Below are 21580 nucleotides of genomic sequence, written 5' to 3' on the forward strand. Positions count from 1 at the left end.
GTAGGACCAAGTCTACCTCTACCCCCCCGACAGGTGTTTGTCTAACCTCTTCTTAGAAACCTCCACTGATGGGGAACCCACAACCTCCCTTAGTAGCCTCTTGTGTTCTATATGCCTCAGTGTGTTAGGAGCCTCACACAAACTAGTACAGACAAACTGATGAATCCGTAGCTGTTAAATTAAGATGGGCCTTCCAAACTCCTGAACTTTGGAGAAATACTGACATTGCTTTTGGGTGATGGTGTGATAACTAGCACTCACTGGGTGAAAAAGATCTGCACAGCTGTGTACCGCTGTCTTCTCCTTTTAGTGAAGCTGGGGTAGATAGTAAAGTTACTCCATTTAATAAGTTAGGGAGAAAGGATGGTCGTATGGTTTAGGTGCTGGACTGGGACATGGGAGATGTGGATCAAAGTCACTTAATGTCTTTGTGGTTCTGTTTCCCATATGTGGAATGGGGATGGTACTTCCTTTTCCCTCTCATTTCTGTCTCTTCTATTTAGATCGTGAGCTCTTCAGGGCAGGGACTGTGTCTTGTTGCCTAGCACAGTGAGAATCTGATCTTAGTTTCAGCCTCTAGAGCAGGGGTTCTCAAACTGGGGGTCGCGAAGCTATTACATGGGGGGTCACGAGCTGTCAGCCTCCACCCCAAACCCCGCTTGGCCTCCAGCATTTATAATGGTATTAAATAAATTAAAAAGTGTTTTTAATTGATAAGGCGGGGAGGGTCAGACTCAGTCTTGCTATGTGAAAGGGGTCACAAGTACAAAAGTTTGAGAACCACTGCTCTAGAGGTTACTGTAATATTGACACTGATAATTTGAGATTTTTATAACTGAATATAACAACCTAGCTAATTTCACATTGCAAATAGAGGCATTTCAAGTCTTTGCTCCCTCATCCCCCTATACACACACACACACAAAAAGCAAGCCAGTTTCTTGCGTCATTTGAGTGATCGTAGAGATGGGTGTGGGAGGGATGGAGGGAGAGTATAGCCAGCACTAATGCTTGTTGGTGGAGAGCATGAAGATGGTGCAGTTACATGGGATGCCAGCATGTAAAGACTCTATATCCTGTCTACTTTCTGCTGACCTTCAACAAGAGTTGTGTAACTTCAGTGTGATAAATGCTAGGTTCATGGTTTAGTTCTTCTCAGGAGCCTGAAAGGAAGTGACCAGGTGTGCCCAGAAAAGCTGAGATGAATTTTTAAATGAACAGCAGAAATTGTCGCTCTCTATAGTCTGAGTCGGTTCTGCTCCTGCCCTCTGCACTTTATGTGAGAAATTATATCATGAGGATTAGGCCCATGACCTAGGCTTGATTGATGATTGTTCCACGTGGTCTGATTGCAGCAGGAAAAGTCAAGTGTGCAAACCCAGATTGCAGCTCCATAATGTGGTTTCGTAGCTGTGCACATCGCTGGTGCAGAGAAACTGATCTCTGCTCCCCACAGGAGTGTTGCTAGTTGTAATGTCTGAGTAATTAACCTAGCGAACGCAAGAAAGGAATCCCCACAGTGCAGACATGGCTTAATGCTTTCTGAAGAAAACCTGTTCTATGTAACAAATAGTAATATGCCATTTATTTCTTAAGGTCTCAGCCTTAAATGGCCGTTTTGAGTGACAGAAATATGACTAGCTTTCCGTTCGTGTGCTCTTAGTTTGAAGGAAGGCTTCTCTTATCGCTACAGAGGCACGAGCGCTGAGTATAACAATCAGCTTGTCGGGGCAGCGGTCCTTACTCGCTGCGTTCTGGTGGGAGCTGGGTCTCTCCCATTCGTTAACGCAGTAGTTTGAATCCCTTGCGTTTTACAGCAACTTGTGAAAGGCATAAAAAAAAATGTGTGGGGAACCCTGTTAGTTTCCGAGCGTTGCCTCGGCACAGTGACTTGTTCAATCGGACTCGCACACCCACACCTCTGGGCACTTTCTTTCCCTGAGATTCAGTTCCTACAAGTTCGATGTGACACAGAAGACCTGGGTCCAACAGACAGCTCCTGGGTGACTTGCTTCCTCGGCTGTGGTGCAGGAGGCCGTTTCCGTCCTGGAATGGACTATGCACTCTTAACTCCTAGGGGCTGGCTCAAGAGCAACATCCCAGGCCCGGTGAAGACTTATTCCTCCTTTACCGTCAAGTTAGTGCCCCAGTCTAGTGGCAGGTGGGAGGGAGATGAGGTGGAAAATGGTAACTGGCAATAGAAGATGAGAAAATCCGGGATCCCGCTTGGTTAGCTGGGAAGTTTGGACCCTCTGGCGAAGAACCAGCCGGCTGTGAGAGAAGACACGTGTCCCTGTGTAAGGGGGTATTAGTTCCCTAGTAAACTAAACATCTGCCCATTTCAGGTTAAGCTTGTTTGCGGAGCTTTTGTACGGGATAATGCACAACCTCAACAATGAGACAGGCTAGGATAGCGCTTCTAAAGGCTGAAACGCAGCAGGAGAAATCCAGAGCAGCCATCTTTGGGAGCTGTGCAGCTGGGAGAGTGCTGGGGCCCAGCGACTCTCAAGGGAATTCTGTCTGAAACCGAAGCAAACATGAGGTGTCCAGGCTGCTACTGCATCTCTGGTTACTAAGTTTGACAACTCAGGCCCCTGGATGACCAATTTATTGACATAGAGGCCAAGTTAGTGGGACAGAGTGCTGACAGAACATTTAAGAAGGGACTTGAGAGCTGAAGTCTCTCTGTAGCCTTCATTAAAGCAAATAACATGCTAAACAAACTGAAGATATTGGGGAAACAAATTGGACTTAAAGCCATCAAAATAATTGGTCTTCCTGAGGGAAAACAACTGGACTGCTTTTCCAGGAGCTGTGAGTTTCAAAAATATTGCATCGAAACATAGCTGAAGGTCCAGTATGCCCTGAAATCTCGCATAGAGCAAAAGAAATGTTGAGCATGCTACAGGAAAAAAAATCCTATTTACTGCAGCAGCTGTCCAAGATACAAGTATGACAACAGCAGGAAATGCAAAGAATATATTCCAGTTTTTTAAAAAAGAGTTCTCTTCTACCCAGTTCTAAGAGTGATTTGGGAGAATTCCTTTCTGTGAGGGAAATGTTTGTTTGAATCATCTCTGTTTTTCTCACCCAAGCTCCAGGTCAGTCATTTGGCACAAAGATTTCTGGACAAGCTAAGTAAAAGCCCTCACTAATGAAGCTCATTGGGGCTGACAAGACAGAGATGTAATGCTTCAGGCCTCTCACTGCCTTTGGGTCTGTTAACCATTCCTCTCCTGTTTCTCCTTTCTTTGTTTCAACCTGTCATTTCAAGCTCTTGGCTAAGTAGGAAATGGATTATGGACTAGTGCTAGGTTTATGCGTTCTTCATCCTCCCCAGAAAATAACATCCTTCCCCAGAAAGTTGTGTGGCTCAGAAGAACTTACTATTGTCAATGTCCAGGCTTTCTAGGATTAGGCATGCGATCTGTAGAATGCTAAACATAATTTAGGGAGCCCTCCCAGCTCTGTCTATCATAGAGGAAGATCTAAATGGTGGTTTTTTTTCAGAGGTGCTGACCACCTGCAGCTCCCCCTTGACTTCAGCTGGAGTTCTGGTGCTGAACAACTGAAAATTGGGCCTTTAGAATCTGTGGTTAGCATCTCCCTTTGTTATGTCACATCTGTATGTAAATCATGTAATCCTTTCCCTTCTGTGCTTCTGAGTAGGGGACAGCATGAAATCCAGGAAATAAGAGATGGCTTAACAAGGGGATAAATCCAGTAAAAATGCTGGATTCTTCTCCTAGATCTTAAATTTCTGATCGCCCTCTCTTATCTAGAGGGATCGATAGTGAAGTGAAATTTTGTACCTCTGTAGAGAATTGTGTGGTTTTGTCAGACAAACAACCCCCTCCACACACACCCCAAAAAACAAAACCTTCCAAAGAACTGAGTGGAAAACTGTTCTTGGCAGATGTATTTGTACAGTGAATGTGGAGAATCCCATGCCTGATAGCAAGGCACCACGCAACAAAAATTGTAACTTTTCCCTTGAAACATTGGTCTAGAAGCTGACGGGTTTTCATCTCATTCTCTGAGCTCTTGAAATTGTTTAAAGGGATGCTGCCAAAGGTGGCAGATCTTGAAACTGCACCAACAAGCTGTATGGTTCACATAATTTCATGATGCAAATCAGTCAGTCCCCTCTGTGAGCCGGGAGGCAGGGAGGCTAGCTGGTCTCTTATAAGGGGACGAGGTTATTTGTTTAATTCCCTTCCAGCTCATCGGCATGGAGCTGGCATGCAGAGCACCACAGACCATGCCCTGTGCATGCCGATGAACCAAGACTAATTTGGTGCTCTGTGTTCAGTCGTGAATCATCCAGTGAAGATGCTCAGGGACTTATTTTTTCAAAATAATGGTTATAGGAAGGGCTGAATTTTGGGTTATCCCAATGAAAACGATAACCAAACCGAAGCAGTTGGAATATGAACGCCCTGCCATGGAACTCTAATAGAAGAGGGTAACTTGGGCCTGGCAAGGCTACCCCACTTGTGAGCTCACCTGTGGGAAGGTAAAGGGAAGCTTATAAAACATTCCAGTTGCCTCTAACAAATGTTGGTGGGGAAAGGTATCTAAAGGAGACAGACCACTCGGTAAGCCCAAACAAAAAGGCCTACTGATGCAACTCAAGGACTGGTGAGACCATGTCTGGTGAACAAGAAGAGTGGGACTGGAAATCTGTGGACTAAAATTGGAGTGTTGGAAATCAGATCTGACTGGTGAGCAGGATAATGAGAGGATAGGCTGTTCTGCCTATCACCCCTTTTTGTGGCCCTTAAAAAGGGTAGGGTGTGGGGAACTGGCTGAGGGATTCCTGGAGGGGTGGGGAGGGCCGGCCGGCATTCACTTCGCTCTAGGGACTCTTCTTTGTGAGCCTCGAGGACCATCATATCACTGAGACAGTCAGACCTCCGGGCACCAGTGGGGATGCCTGATCATTGCTGCTGCTCCAGTGAGGACTCACCCTGATACATGCAAGAGCCTGCTGTTTACCACCCTCTCGTGTGTTGCTTTCCATTATCTTCCTCCTGTTCTACTTCTCTTGGCTTTTCACCTGATCCCAAAACCAGCTGTACCACATGGCCAGAACACAACAAGATGAGAGAGTCCGTCCTGCTCTGCCCAGCATGAGAGAGACCCATAAAGGAGAGGCTAGGTCACGTCCCAGAGTCCAGAGGAACAGCTGTCGCAGTTGACCTGCCAGTCCATAGCATCCATCTATGACTAATTAGCTGCCTTCTATGCTGAGAACATCAATAAAAGCTGTATTCCCCCCTGCCCACCTCACCCCACACTTTTACTATCCTGTCTCTTCTCCCTCTTGTGTTGATCTTGTCAAAGGCGGGGAAACTGACTCCTTTATAATTCAGGGTTAATTCTGCAGCTCAGTTCTTTCTTCCCCAGCAAAAAGGGGTGCTTGACAAAATGCGACGGACATCCTCCCCCTGAAAAAGGAATTCTGATTATGATCATTATGCATAAACACTCACTCCCAATTCCAGAATATCTTTTTTCCTTGTGTAACTTGATCAATAAACTCCCAAACTTCGGCATGAATTTTCTGGTGCATCTGCCATGGTACTAAGCAGGCCGAGGTCTCTGTACTGGAAACCCTGAACCACACTTACTCGTTGTACAGGGACAGAGTCACGTTAACACCTTTAACTCTCTGGGCCTGTGTATTCCACCGAAATTGACACAACATAATTAGAGTAATTATTTGTCATCTAGATTTTGAATATCATGTGTCAGCTAGGGAGTCCTATAGGCCTGGAAGGAATGTATATTTAATGCATTTTGACAAGCTGGCAAAATGTAGAGGTGTTCACTTTTTCTTAAAATTTAGAGCAAAACTCCTCTCTCATTTAGTATATGCTGTTGGTTTCAGATTTTCATCAAGTGTCATAATTTGAGCACCGTCCGCCCCAAGCTTTCAAAAACCGCCCATCAAGCCCCCAGAAATAATGAGATTTAAAAAAAAAATTCATAGGTTTTTCAGGCCGTGATTCTTCCGTGTGTGTGTGCTGCACTTGTTCTTTTGTGAAAGCCTCTGTCCGTATGCCTGGTAAGGTAACACTGCTCTACATCAGGGCGTATTTCAAATTGGGGTGCGGGATTGGTTCAGAAATGGGCTTCAGGGAACTTCAGTCTCGAACTCGAAGCTGGTCTCTGCTCAGGAAGGAATGATTCACTCCAGTTGATGCATAAAGCGTAGCTTATCGCGACAGCTGTTGCGGGCAGAGGAGGAATCAAGCTTGTGGGTGTGGGAACGCTTGTGTGCTCACACTGAGCTTTCAGTTTGGCAGGCAGCAAAGAAGCCAGTCAGCCCATCTCGGTATTTTCCTTGAGAAACCTGCATGATACTGAAACAATGTGAGAAGTAGGGAGGCCAGAAGAATCCAGCCTGTTGCTGTGACCCATGTTTGCTTCCTGGCTATTGGTTTCTGCTAGAAGATAACCAAGGGGGTGAGGAAGAGATGTCTGGGGAGCGCTCCCAGCACTTGGGACAGGATTTTGTGCAGGTTTTTCTCTTGGAGAAAAGCGCGGGGCCAAGGAAGCTAAACGTGTTGATCTTGAGTAACAGAGGGAGCTCTTGGTCTGGACACTTGGGTTGAAGCCCGTGGGTGAGTTTGCTGATTCGGAGACTGCTGGCGGTAGTGGAGGGGGTTGAGTTTCCCCAGGAAAGGCAGGTAGTAAGACGGCCTGTGTGCTTGCTGGAATAATGGAATTAGTGATGCTGCAGGGCTGTGTGTGTTTCACTGGGAAGGGGCAGATGGCAGGAGTGGCAGCAGGGGGCTTCTGCCTTGAAGCGTGCCCTGCATGCGCACAGCTAAGGATGAGAAGGCTGTTCTCTAATGGGCTCCTGCCATGCCAGCGAGCTTCCTTTGATCCAGCAGGAATCTCACATAACGAAACTCCAAGGGCTTCGTTCTGATGTGCCTGAATGTCTTGTCAGTGGCTTTCGTTCAGATGCAGCCATTCTCCCTTTGGTGGGTTCTGCCTTACGGGACACATCACGTCCTGGGTTCCTGCTGACTTCAGAGAAGCGACGGCGCTGGATCAGAGCTCTCTCCTGGGTAACGATGCGTTCAAAGGGGACGTGCCAGACTGCAATGTCGGAAGAGAAAGGAACAAGAATGGCCACTTGCTGCATAAGCACTTCCTGCAGCGGGAGCTGGCTGGGGACTTGGCCAGTGGATGGCTTGGTGGGGGAGGTTGCGGCTCTTCTGCTTCACAGCAGCAGGTCTAGTGAAATATGCACTTTGGGGGTTTTTCCTCTCGGGCGTGGCGGTGTTCCTGGAAAGGACGCTGGATTGTGAATCGGCTGGAAGCACGTCTCTCAGGAAAGAGACCTACTCTGTTCCATTATTAAGCAGATGTAAAGGCTGGGGGTAGCCAGAGATCCAAGTAAGCAGCTCCCCCTGCTCTGTTGAAAGTAGAGGGGGGGCTCCCCATACTTCCCCTTCCTCTGAGGCTGATTCGGGGAGCGCTCCCTGTCCTGTTTGGAGTCTGTTTTTAACCCCTGGGGGTAGCGGCTGATGTTGCCAGGAAAGACCCAGCTGGCTTCTGTACTGGAGCATCAGCATCTCAGACTAAGTGCAACAGTTGCCATCCAGAATTCCCACCTGGCTTGGAAGTGGCTGCTTGTCCAACGCTCTGGCCTGAAGAAGTGCTGTATTAACTCCAGCTAGAAAGCAGCAGGAGGAGGATGTTGGCTGTTGAAGAGAGAGAGAAAAAGGCAGAGAGTGGAGAGTTAAAGGATCCTTGGTGTCTGGCCTCCAGTGGCCACTCTGTCAGCCCACGGGCCGCCATGGAGCAAGCGATTGTTGAGAGATTTCAGCCACCTCAAAAGAGTGGGGTGGGTGTGTGTGTGTGTGTGTGTGTGTGTGTGTGAGAAAATAAATCTCTGGCAGAAAACCAGTAACTGTGCTTCATATACATTTGGCCTCTTAAACCTGTCTTTGCCCTGGGTGTTCAGACTTGGGCTCCCGTCCTGCAATGAGCCATTTGAGCACAGATCCCTAATAACTTCAGTGCTTGTCAGTTAACATGGAGTCACTCATTGTTTCATGTTTAACCAAGCAGAATGCACCTGTTTCTCCGTATAGAATTGGAGGGGAAATGGTTCATGGATAATAAAGCAGATTTAAAAAAATATATATATATATCTAAAATCAGTCACGTGTGTGTAAAATTAATCAGGCTTTTTTCTGTAGCAGCAAATAAGTAGGGTTTTGTGTTTTAGAAGCCTGGTTAGGAGTGGATTATCAGGATGGAGTTAAAGATTAAAAGAATGCCCTAAAATTAAAGAGCCGCTTACTGCAGTACTCACATGCAGTTGGCTGCTGCATTCGCTCATGACACACACATATTGGAGAGAACAGAACTGATCACCTAATGCTGCCCCCCAAAAGGCATATTGGGAATAACTTGCAAGCACTGTGAATGTTCCTAGCCATCGTGGGACTCTTTCTGCTGGACTTGTTTGGTCTGTTCCTGTTCCCTGGCTTTGCTTGCGCCCCAGTTCTGCAAGCTGATTCACATGGGAAACTTTCCGCAGTGGGGCGCCATCCATGTGGGCCTGAGAGTGCCCATGCAATCCGCTTTTACTACTGGGGCCTTCAAACAGGCGATGATTCGTTTATAGGAGGGACCTCACGTCTCCTAGAAAAAGGGCCATGTTTCTTTAAAACTCCAGCAACCTCTGCTCTGCCAGACAAACGGCTTCAGCAGGCCTCAGTAGCTTGCTGTTTTGTGGCTGCACATTGCTAAGACTGAAGTGTGAAATAGGGCCTAAGAGGAGTTTAGACGATGCCTGGTATCTCTGGGGATTAGGATTTACTAGATTCTATCTCTCTAATGTGATTTGCATGGTGGTAGGCTGTCTGACTTTGTTTGCAATGACTAGGAGTATTTGGTCTCTTTTTAAAGAATCTTAAGCAGCAAAGAAATTAATTTCCTCTTGAAATGACTGGCTTTCAGGGTAGTGGCATCCCTCCTTTTAAACCCCTTTTGTGTGGTAGCTGGCTTTTGATGATTGGGCTAGGAAAGCGAAGACTGTGCTTAATAATAGGGGAAAATTTGCCACAAGGCTTGGAAGGACTGATTCAATCTCATCTCTTCTCTGTACTCCAAGGGTCTGAGACTAGAGTGTACTTTTGAAGTACTCTGTTTAGTTCCAGGAGGTAGAAAATAAAGATTGATGCTTGAACTATGGAGGCCTTTACTCACTGAAACAGATAACCAGGAGATGTGGTAGATTCTCCATCACTTGTAGTTCTTACGTCAACAGTGGATGTCTCACTTTAAACTATATGTTATTTCAATCCCAAGCTGCTGGGCTAGATGCTAAAGATTCCACACAGTGATGCCTGCCTGCGTTATACTGCAGGACTGACTAGATTATCATAAGGGTCCCTTCTGGACTTAATCTAGGCATGTGCTACCATAAAGATCACTCTGCCTGTCAAGTTTTATCCTATAATTAATTGCAAGCTAGGGGTAGAAGGTTAGGCACTAGGTAAGATTTTTCTAAAGTGCGGTCGGCACCTAAATCTCATTGAAAGTCAGTGCATCCCCCACCAACCTTCATTTGGTCTTCATTCAGCATCTTCTTGGCAAGATGATAGGCGGAGGTTCCATGGAAAGCAATGACTTGATCTGTGTCGCTGTTCACACCCTGGAATACCAGAGGTCAGGAAGAGCTTTTAATATGATCGGTCTTTCCAAAAACACAGAAGAGTCCACATCGTGCTAACAAACTTCTTTTAATACCCAGCACCTAAATACCATCTAGTATTCCTTTACCTAACAGCTCCTTTACGTCTGCATCGAGCACAACCTCATGTGTACCTTCATGAGCATATCACATTGATTTTAAAGTTTCTGTGCTATTTTATTGTGTGCTACACACAACATGGGCCCAAGAAGTCTGTCCTGGCGGTAGTGGCCTTCATAACTTAAGCTGGAACTAAGGAACTTACGTTAACTCAGTTAAAAACCAGCACCAAAACAATGCTTTGCTCTGGATATGATGGTCACTTTCTTCAGCATTTTGCCAGCAAATGTATATGGAAAATTTTCCTCACTTTGAATTACATAAATATTGCTATACTAAAAATAGCTCCAGCTGCTATAATTTGAATGCTCATAATTTTGAAATGACGAACAGTTGGCTGTGGAGTAGGGCAACTGCATAGTTGTTTGTTTGTAGAACTGCTTTTTATGCCCTCTTCTGAGAAATAATGCCTTGGGGGATGGGGTGAAACTTGAGGACTTTCACAGTGTTCCTTGAGGACTTTCACAGTAGCTGGGGAAGCTTCCTGTTGGCAGGAGAACTCTCTTCTTGGCTAAATAACTGTACTCTGGAACCACAGTGACTTTTAGTACTTCCTAACCATGAAGCACCTTCATGTTGAGTCTTTTTTTTTTTTTTTAATTATTGAAGTGTTCTCTCGCCTTCATGCTAAGATCAGACTGCCCATCTGTCTGTGGATAGCCACAACAAACATGGCCACCTCAGCTTCTGATCCCACCCAGTTTAACCTTGATCTCCTCTAGCCCCTCCATTTCCCTTCTGTATGCGCCTCTTCCTCTCACTTTGAGGTAGACTGTACCCACACCACCACTAAAGATACCTATATGGTGCTCGGAACAGCTGGGCAGATGTTGTGGCTCCGGCTGGAGTTTGAGCTCTGCAGCTTCAGGAGGTGGGTGGCCTTCAGAGGCCAAGCCGCAGTGTCTACGCGGCCTTTTTTAGTGCTGTAGCACAAGCCTTGGGGGGCTGAGTCAGTAGCCCTGGGCGCTGAGACCTGCTGCTGCAGGCTGCCACTTTGCAGTGTAGATGTACCCTAAGAGGGACTCTTAATTGCATACTATATGGGGTTAGGCGGAGGGGGGAAATGTAGTGGACATGTTTGTAGGTACATAGATGTGGTGTTCAGAGGGTAGTAGCCAGACTGAATTCAGGGATTTAGAGGAGCACTGTACGATGTAGAAATAACGGTGCACCAGTGATTATGCAAATCAGAAGCCTAAGACATTTGGAGTGCCGGGAATCCTATAAATGAGAAATGTACAGTTATGGGTCAGTACTTCTCCAGCATTCCCTGGGTTTTGATTGGCTGAGACAATTCCACTTCAGGATAATTAAATGCAAGGAAGGAATGGGGGGTATTACGAAATTGCCTCACAACAATGAGGCTTTGTTCTGAGCAGTGTGTTGCCCAGCAATGCAGCTAAGGTGCCCAGATCATGGCATATCATCTCTCACTCATTCCTTACTGCTTAGGGATAAGGAATCGGGATAGAAAGACGCATTGGTCTGTCCCTGCCCTTAAGTAAAGTTTGTGGAACGTCATTTTCCCTTGCAGTCTGGAGATGGAAATGTCCATTTCACTTAGACTCATTGGCCAGCTGGGTTTAGGCATAATCCATGTTAGAAAGTCAGGCCTTTCCATTCCAAGCACAGTCTCACTGTGCTTTTCACAAATAGCACCAGTGTCAAGTTCTGTTGTCAGAGGTCGTTCTCCTGTGTCTTCAAAAGCCTTTTGTTTGCTAAAAGGCTTGTGCAAGAGCATTTAGAAAAACCAAAACAGACGCTAGTAACAAATTCTATGTTGTCTCCCCTATGCTCTGGTTCTTGGTGTGCCTGTCAGACTGCTTTCAGAATGCAAGCCCAGCTTAAAACATGCTCGCACCTCTACACAGAAGCTATTTTAAAATAATTTTTGTTACAATAGCTGTGAAGTGCACAATGCTGCTAGAGGTTTCCAGCCTTACGAAACTGGATTCTGCTGGGATTTAAGGAGTCGGGGAGTAGATCTAGCAATAGCTGCATTGTTACCAAGCTATTTCTCACCTTTCCTGAAACCTTTCTAGATACAGGCCTTCCCAAAGGTGTGTTTCTGCCTTTGAGAAATAAGACTGCACCATGGCAAGAGCATTTTTGGTGGGGGCTGTGGAGTAGGGCAGGAGAAAATAAATGGGCTAGTAAGCAGCCAGAAATGTTAGCATTTCAGAGAGAGCATTTCCGAGAAAGCTGTGGGGTAGAGATTGCTCGGTGTTAGTCCAGCTTTAATAGCAGTGATAAGGTTTGCTTTTGTTCTCTGGGCTCTTAATCAGTCTCTCTGCGCCCTTCATCACACAACTTTCATGTGTGAGCTCCCAGCTGCAGCAAATCTTGTTCAAACGTGCGCACAGATTTTGTTCCCCAGAGCTGCAATATATATGGATGGCGTGTAAGTCTGGAAAAATCAAAGCGTTCCCCGTCCTATGTATTTTATAATTCATTGCATAGCTAAGTTGCAGAATATTTTCCCTCTAACAAGCTTGAAGATGGCATCCATATCTAAAGGAATAATATCCAAGATGACATGGGGGAGAGGGGGGTTATAAAGCCCCTATAACTTTCTTAGAGCCCTATGTATTTGTTCAATGGTTGAATGGCTTTTCCGGTCTTTATTGCTGTTGCAGTCTTGTATTTATTTTGTACCAGAGCTCTCTTCAAATACTATTTTAAAAAGCTACTGCCTTCACCACTGCCTCAGTGCATTACAAATGGCTAAAAAGCCTGGTGGGACTTTTAAATACGAAAGTTAACAAACAGAGCAAAACGAAGCATTCCCTTAATTGAATCCCTGGTTAATTTGATCCTCCATTTAATTTGATCAAATTCCGGACATTGAATGACTAATGCTAAAAATAGCACAACTTCCCCTCTTTTCAATTTTGATCACTTTATGTAAGCGGTGCTGGGAACTTCACTGCCACGTATAGAAGGTTCCTATTAGGGAGGCTTGAAATTTTGGACGTGAGAAGAGCTAAGAGACGACTCCTTCCCCCCCCCCCCCCCCCCGCCCCAATTACAAACAACTAAAAGGGGTTGCAGTTGACATTAGCTCTTTAATGCCCCATGCAAGATGTGATGCGCACCCTGCTTGTCATGTAGATAAGATCGGTTGCGTATTCCAATCAAAACATCTGTGCCTTCTCGGGAAAGCCCATTCCTCAAGTGCTCGTTTTCTCCCACTTGCGGGGTTGCTTTCAGACTTTTCAATTAAAAGTACCGCATCCATTGAAAGCAAAGGGAGGGTTGCACAGGTCTCTGAGGGTGGGACTCTGAAGACCACGGAGTAGTGCATGCGTAACAGAGTACATAATTAGGCATGCAGTAATCTTCATTACTGGTGATGGGCAAGACGGAAACAGCTCGTCATGACTTTCACATCCCAGGCTGAGTTTGAAAGGCTGACGGTGAAACCGATCTTTACTTCCAAACTGAGCGAATTCGGTCTGGAAGTCGGTGAGGGACAGTGAACATAGACCTCAAGGTGATGCCATTTTGTAGTATCACTTTTCAGAGTACAGCCAGTTCTGTCTGGTGGCGTATTAAGACTGTTAGTGGTAACTAGCTGGTGATGTTTGATATGGTGGAGGAATGGGAACTGCTCGGAGGAGGTGGCACAAAACCCAACGTTATGTTGTTATCGAGTACGGAGGCTTTTAGATCTCCTGGCCGTTTTGTTCTACAGGAGCAATTCTTGAGACTCAGCTGGAGTATTAGTTGGCTGCTCCATCACAGGGCCATGAGCATGGGCGCGTACCTGGAGCAGTTCACCACCTCCCCTGACACCTGCTCTTTCTGCAAAGAGAGGGAAACCCTGGAGCACATTTACATCGAGTGCACCAGGTTTCAGCCCCTTTTCCGGCTCCTCCCGAAACTCTTCCTTAAGTTCTGACTGCACTTTTCCCTGTATCTCCTTATTTACACACACCCCAGCCATAACCCCACTAAGTCGCGAGATCTCCATGTCAGCCTCCTCCTGGTGCTGACCAAGATGGCCATTAACCATACCAGGAGGAGGAAGCTGGAGGGGGCATGGCGTGCTCTGTGACTGTGGGGCCTATTTCCAATCCCTCCTGAAATCAAGTCTCCAGGCAGAGTTGCTCTAGGCCATGTCCACTGGCTCCCTGGATGCCTTTGAGGAGAAGTGGGCACTGTCCGGGATATTCTGTTCAGTGTCCTCCTCTGGATCCTAGATTTTGGACCTGTGATCCTCATGCCTGTCCCTGTTTGTTTCATTAGTTGTCCCCTGTAATCACTTAACGCCTGGGTCCGGTGGCTCCTCTCCTTAGGCTAAGGGGAGGGGCCTTTAGGCGTGGACAGGCCCATCCCCAGTGATTCAATAGGTATAGCCTTGCAGCCTACTTTTCAGACTGCTCCCAGTCTGTGTGGGTTGATAAATGGACTGTAATGTGTGGCCCGGAACAAAAGCTGCAATCTTAAGTACCTACTGCATAGCTGGCATATGCTGGCACCTCTAGGGCTCTTTGCTTTTTGCAATGCTTATTTGGGGTCTTTTTCTAAATTACTGTTTTGCATTTGCCTCTCTGGGGAGGGTTTGGTTTGGTTTTAGTTGTCTCTGCTCTCCAGGTGAGAGAACCCCCTACAAGAACCGCGGTCTCAAAACCGCTCTCCAAGATGCTGAGAGAATCTGCCTGCAGAATTAGGGCTGCAAAGCAAGACATGCTTTGGAGACCTTCTAGCGCATGTGCAAATATTCATGGGAATGGGCACCACCTAGAGATGTCCCAGACTCAGTACTGTGGACAATATAATTACCAGAGGAGCTGCTCTTTGAATTGCCGCAAGTGTGAAGGAATAGCTTGTTCTTTACAGTCGTGTGATGATGCATCTTGCTGGGACTAAAGGCTGACCTCTTCTGCAGGAATGATGCTGCCAATGCTCTGTCTTCATTTCTGTGTTTTGTTTTAATTCAGTAGATTCTTCACCAGAAGCCCAGCCCAAATACGTCAAGGGTGGGAAACGCTATGGTAGGCGGTCCCTGCCGGAGTTTCGGGAATCCGTGGAAGAGTTTGCCGAGGTGACTGTCATTGAGCCTCACAATGAAGCAGCCCGGAGTTCACACATTGCTTCCAATGACTGTGATGAGGTAAAGTGTCCCCGTTTAAATCTATAGTCTGAAAGCGACTATCCACGGGACCTGTGTCACATTGATGGGATGGGGGAGGGGAGGGGAGGGAGGTTCTGGACATGACCCTGGCCTCCTTGTGACTCCCTTCCTTGTAAGGGAACACAGTTCAGTTTCCTGCTGTTGTATTGGTTTCACTGCTCTCGTGTCAGAATTAAACGTTTAAACTCCACCAGGGACAGAGTTCAAACCATGGGGTGCCATCTGAGCTTGTGTATGTGACCATCAGGTATAGATGAACGCTCACTGACTCAGGATTTAAATCCGGCTACTTGTCTTTCGATTTCTGTTCCTCCCATCCCTCTTACACTGGCCCAAATTTAAATCTGTGCAAAAATGTGCTGACCTAGACAATACAAGGCAGACACTGTGGGGCATTAGGGAAGAAAGGGAACATCACACACTATTAAATGCGCGTCTCATAGCATGCTTTTTAAGGTTGCCTTTTGGGGAAAAAGACCTCTTCGCGGCATCCTTATGAGCATTTGGTTCTTATTTTAACACTGAGTTAATATGTTGATTCACTAGTGAGCAGGTGAACAGTCCAGTGACGCTGGAGAAATCCAACTGGATTAGCATCAGTGCCAGCAATGCAAATGTTTGCTAACGATTTTAGCCCCATTGTGTACGTCCGTCCCTACAGTACTGTGTGCTCCCAAAGCAAGTTAGTGTTCTGCTACCAAGAGTGTGCTGTAATAAGGCTTCTCCTTAAGTGTTGCTTTTTCCACAGTGCCCAAATTGTATTCTCAGCCTCTCTCTCCTGCCAAGGTTGTGGGTAGATGTAATGAATGCTCCTTACCGTCCACCTGCCTCTCTGCCCTAGTCCATCTTTCCTCTTTATGAAGAACTTTTTAGTATAACTGACCACTTGCAGGCCGCACTGCAAGCTCTGTAGGCGACATGAGCTTGCTCAGTGCAGTAGGAAGGATGGCTTCCAGTCACACTCCAAAGAGCTGTATGGCCCATTCTGCAGATTCGCGGAGGAGCCCAGCTCTTGCACGAGCTCTGGAGCAGTCTGTCAGGATCCCAACAAGGGCGGTCAGGGCCATGGGTCAGAGCAGGGCCACACCTGAGGCTGGGAGGATCAGAGGAGTTGGTAGTCGGGTTCCAGGGTCGATACCAAAGTTCAGTGTCCAAGTTAGGAGGCAAAGTCCAAAGTCCAAATCAAGCTGAGCACAAGTTACACTATCACAAGATGCTAGGATAGGCCTGGGATTTCAGAAAACTATCTAGGCTCTTTGGTCCCAGGAGGAATGCTACCAGATAGCCGATGCTACCAGCTGCACCCAGCTCTCCATGTGTACGCACAGACACTGCAATCCACTATCAAAGAAAAGCACTGGTCTGGAGCCTCAGCTGAATAATATGGGTGTGACCTACCTGCCCAGTCCAAGCATTGTTCCTTTAACCCCAACACCGCAGGATAAGATTGCAAACTTTATGCTGCCCAAGCAGCTGAAATATAAGATCCATTCAGAAATATAATAGTAATAACGAGGTCTTATGTAAGTGCTTTTCATCCCTCAATCTCCGTGCTTTACAAAGGAGGTCAGAAACAGGTCCCTTTTTTATTTTTTGTGAAGGGAAATGGCTTCTCAAGTCTGCTCACTTGGGCTTCAGTTGAGTAAAGTCTGTGGGAAAACCAGAGTAGCTGGGATCAAAGCGTTGTTGAATCTATAGCTTCCCATAGCATAGTTCTTTCCGAACTTCTCTCCCTTGCTGTACCCTGCACATCGGCTGGGGAGAATGTGGTACAAGGCCAGATTGTGCATAATAGTTGATCAAAGTGGGCAGCAGGGCAGAGCTAATTTGAGCTGAATGTAGCATCTCCAGAGTCCTTGTCATAATTATATGTTGTTTGGAAATAGGCTATTGTGTGTTTAGCATAATTTAGGTTTAAAAGGATTAGGTTTCTACTGGTAAATGTCAGTGAATGTTGATTTCACTGTACACACAAAAACCGTCGAGAAAATATTTCCATAGATGATGATCAAAACTAACAGGCGAAGTAAGAAAAACGTGGCTTGAGAACTTCTCATCAAAATCCATTGATTTAGACTGGAAAATTAGGCTTGTTTCAAGTGGATGGGAGAATGAATAGTAAATACAGGTCTGATTTGTTGATTTACTTTCTCTATTTTGACATGTGATGTTGACAGTTTGTGGTCGAACAGTTTTTTAAAGCTTTAATTTTTTTAATCTCTGCATCTACTGTCATTAAATAATTGTCTGAAACCACTATAATTTCCTACGGCTGTGAAAAGTTAAATAGATAAAAATGCTTAAAAATAAACACTGATATTATTGGTAAGAATTACATATATTAAAAAAAATAAAACCTGCCAACTCTAAACTGAATACAGAGCCTGGGGCTGAGGCTTACAATGCAAAACTGTCACCTCGAACTGGGGCCAAGCGGAAAAACCACATCCGACTGCAGAATTATTGCCTCCTGGATGCCACTCTCTTAATACGGAGCAATATTTTCTCCCAGAGTAAAAAGCGTTCTTTGTAAATAAGATGCAGCTTCACTTAGTCTCATGTCTGTACTTAAACATTTGGCCTGTAGATAAGTGTAACTCCTGAGGTAAACTGGGGAGCTGTCCAGTCCTACCCCGAGATCATGTCTGGTAGTGTCACCACTGGCCCAGCCTTGTAAGGTGTCTCCTACTCAAAACCCAGAAGTATACATGATTGTATCCGGTTGATGTAGCATGTTAATAACTGTTCTACACATTAGATCATGCTGACTAAATACCAGAATACCTCCCTCTGGCCTCTTTGTGCTTCTGAATAAAGTAAGGGCCAGTAATTAAGCTATGGCTATAACTCTGGCTTCATGTCTAACGAAGTGTGTTGTGAGCAGAAGAGACATGTCTTCTGCCGTCAGTTCAGTTCATCTGTAAAAACTCAGTAGCAACTACAGTACTAGCTAATATAGAAGATGAATAACTGGGCTAGCCATCTGATGCAAGAGTGTTAATCTGTGTATTGTGGTACAAACCGAGATTAAGGAAATCTGGCCGCCTTACTCTGTTCCTTTGCAGTGCAGTTTTACAGAACTGCCATAACTGGAGGGTGGCGAGTCTTGGCTTGCAGAAAACTTTGTTCCTTCATTATTTGCATTTCTTAGATAATACAATAGGGATTTTCCTGGCATTCCCATCCCCTTATCTTCTCCGTTTGTGCTTAGTGATTTCCATTGCACTGCCATAATCTGCCACACCAAAATGACACATGCTTTGAGAAGAGACCCTTCATAAATATTCCTGAGGTTCTGAAAGCTGCTTTCCCCTCTCAGCCCCTGCATCTCCAGTTGCCAGCCTGGAAATGTTCAGTTCCAGAGATGCATGATTGTATCAAGCTTTATTTATAATAGATCTAGTCTTGTGCTCGCCTAAAGATCTCAACTCCTGTTTTGCTTGTGTTGTGTAAAATCAGGGCATCTCAAACTCCACCATCCTACTGCTGGATGAAACTTGTGCATCTCATCGTGTGAGCACTGAGACTCTTCCTCTTTCCACCACCACAAGCCATAGAAGGTGCAAGGGAGGAGAAGTAGTGTAACTTTGGTAGGGTGCATTAGCATATGGCCACAGCAGCACCTCGCTGATGCTGGGTCCCTGCCACTCTGCTGTGTGTTTGCCAAATACTGTCAATCTGATGCTGAATGTTCAGTAGCACTCAGTGGAAATTGTCCAGTGAGGGAGAAGAAACACTGGTTTTTGTTTCCTTCCCCTGCTTCCTTGGAGGGCTGTGGCTGCTGAGGGGCGCAAGCCGCATGCCACTAAGTGGTGGATAAGATCCATGATCTTTGGTACTGCCCTACAAGGAGCATGTCAGCTGTGGATTTGATAGCTGTCCGAGCGGAGTGGCTGCACCGACCTTTCCAAAGATGGGAGGCGGAATTCGTTCCCCGGTGTGCTCTAGTTGACCCCGCACACACCCGCTGCCGGAACGTTGAAATACGGAATTGCAGGTAGGAGCAGGCAGCTGTTCGTAGAGAGAGCGTACACGTTGCAATACTCCTGTGCAGGGAAAACCTGGTTATCTGTAGGGGAGAAGGGAAACGTGTAACTTTAAAAATATACTTGAAAAAAACACCATCACCCAGACCAGAACTTTAAAAGACCAAGCTCCTGGCTAGTGTTGCTTGCCAACGATTCCACATGGCTCTACGTTCCTTTGCTTTCCAATCTCGCCTTCCTTGCAGTAATTAGACTCTGCGGATCAGGAGTCACTTGAATACACTTGGTAGAGAACTGGCTTCTGTGGTGATACATGCACTAATGTGTTTGCTTGCCACCATGGAGAAACTAATCCATCTCCTCTGGTGCAGGCCACGTGTACTGCACCGACCTCAACATCAGAGTTAATACACCTCCTCGGGAAGTGCACCAGCTGGGAAAACTCTGCTTAATTGTATTCCTTTCTGTTAGCTGTAAAGTGGGTGTAAAAGGCTGGTAAATTAACAAGGTCAGTCAGTTAACTAAGTTGCCATACTTGTTCTGTCTGCATGAAACATCCTAATGTAGGTGTGTTCGTGCTGCTTTCTTTCAGGAGGGATGCATAGTCCCTCGTGAGGTTTGCTCAACACTTGGATAAGTTTCTCGGTGCCTTCCTTCTACCTTTCTGTAATGCTCTCAGTAGTGTGTCTGAAAACGAGAGGGGCCAGCTGATATGTACTGAAGCCCTAAAACTTGTGTGTATCTTCAGCCTCCCAGACTGTAGCGGGAACTTCTCGGCTCTGCAGGGGAGCAAAAGACACTACAGATTTGATTAGGAATGACCCCCCCCCCGAAGATGACATTCAGCGTTTTTTAAAGCCACTTCTCAGAAACGTGGCTAGTGGGACTAAATCCTTGGAAGCCAGCCCTTGGCCAGTGTTTCTGTTGTTGTGTGTCTTTCAGCTTGTAGCTGTCTTCATTAAGAGTGAATAGCCCAAGCACAATGTGTTCCACAAGGATCTGACAGAGTGGGGCAGTGGCTTAATTGGGATGTTTCTTTGAACCAGCCTCTGGGCCAATTAAAAGGGTTCATCTTGTATGTCTGAAGCTGACCACTTCCTCCTTTACTCCGTCCTCTCTTCCTGCTTATACTATGGGGGGTTGGGGGGGGGCGTTAATTTGTTTGCGGAATCTCAGTCATTACTCTGCTTAACGTGCAGACTAATTGGGAGATGGGGAAGGAGCGCCTTGGCCTGCCCTGTGGACGAGGTGCTAATCCACGCCGCAGCCATGCAAGCACTTAGACGTGGGCTTTAAAAACTTGTTGCAATCATAGCTATTAACCTGCTGCCCTCTGACGCGCTTCAGAGCAGCAAAGCAGAGTTGCAGATATTTACCTCCTGCAGCTGTCAATGCTGGGGGTCAGCCAATAGTCCCCACGTTCAAAAAGTGCCATGAGCTCTTTGTGGTTTTTTTGTGCTTTGAATTATAATTGATGATTTGCCCGACAGCATGTTGGTTAGAACGGACTCCATTCAGCAGCGAGGAACGAAGAGATGACGGGTACATCTGTACTTACGGCATCGTGTAGCGTACAGACACTGCACGCCCCGATAGCGCGGGGATAAAGAGCAGTGTAGACAGAGAGACCTGGCTTCAGCAGGTAGAATAGAGAAGAGAGCCTCATACATGGCTCACCCAAGCCATGCCTCCTGTGTCTACACTGCAATGTAGCATCCCGCTGATGGAGCCTTTCACTGCGGCCTGTAGCTACATGTAGCTGATTTGGCCTCAGTGATTCAGGCATTTGTAACTTCCAGGCTGGCTTGCTGCAGTTCCCGGTAGCTAGCCCAGCGCCCTGAGGCTGCACTGCTTACCAGGGACACATCACCCTGGTATACTGCTTCCCCTTCCCCAGCAGAGTCCAGCTCAAGGTCGCTGCATTGACATCCAAAGCCCTGCATAGTGCTTGCGCCAGCTACCTGATCGCCTTTCCTTTCCTTCCATGATGGCTGCCTCCCAGGCCTGCATGGTTCCCCTGGCAAAAGCTGTTGACAAGCAGGGGAAGACTTGTATCTTAAGGAGATGGAGCTTTCCAAGGAGCTGGACCAAGCCTATGGAACCTGCTGCCAAATAAACGACCCCCATGCTCACTGTGCTCAGAACCAAGGGCAAAACCCACTTCCTCTTCAACGGAGCTTCCCTGCAACTACCTCCCCAAACACGCCAGCAGCTGCACCCTTTACACTTGTCTGTAACCGTAAGCTTCACCCTGCCAACAGGGCTTGAAGAGCGATTTTTGTGTTTACTACCGGTGGAAATTATTTAGGTACCGTGGTGATGGACAACCCGTATAACACTCTAGCTAGAAGTCTTTCTGGCAATCCTCTACTACTAAGATGGCCAAAACCCAAACTTTTTGCCTCCTTCCTTACTGTGCTGTGGAGGGATGGTTATGTCCTAGCCATATGCCTTATTCCTGAATTTGCATGTTTATCAGATAAGGAACAGCTTAATCAGGGGAAAAGCCTGAGGACTATGAACGTATACTTTCCTTTGCTTTTGATTGAAAAGGCTGTAATTGAAACTGGAAAATTTTCCATCCCTGGCTTCTGTCACTTGCCAAGAGGCCCA

General features: G+C 46.4%; 1 protein-coding gene across 2 annotated transcripts in view; it reads left to right on the plus strand.

Moving 5' to 3' along the window:
- NIN (ninein) overlaps positions 1-21580 on the plus strand; it is a 107125-nt gene that overhangs the window by 23736 nt on the left and 61809 nt on the right. For both annotated transcript variants that reach the window (XM_074956545.1, XM_074956544.1), the window contains exon 4: positions 14788-14960. In XM_074956545.1, the coding sequence (XP_074812646.1) occupies positions 14788-14960 (173 nt within the window). The remainder of the gene's footprint in view (positions 1-14787; positions 14961-21580) is intronic.

The sequence above is a fragment of the Natator depressus genome, chromosome 6, assembly GCF_965152275.1.
Source record: "Natator depressus isolate rNatDep1 chromosome 6, rNatDep2.hap1, whole genome shotgun sequence".
Taxonomy (NCBI): Eukaryota; Metazoa; Chordata; order Testudines; family Cheloniidae; genus Natator; species Natator depressus.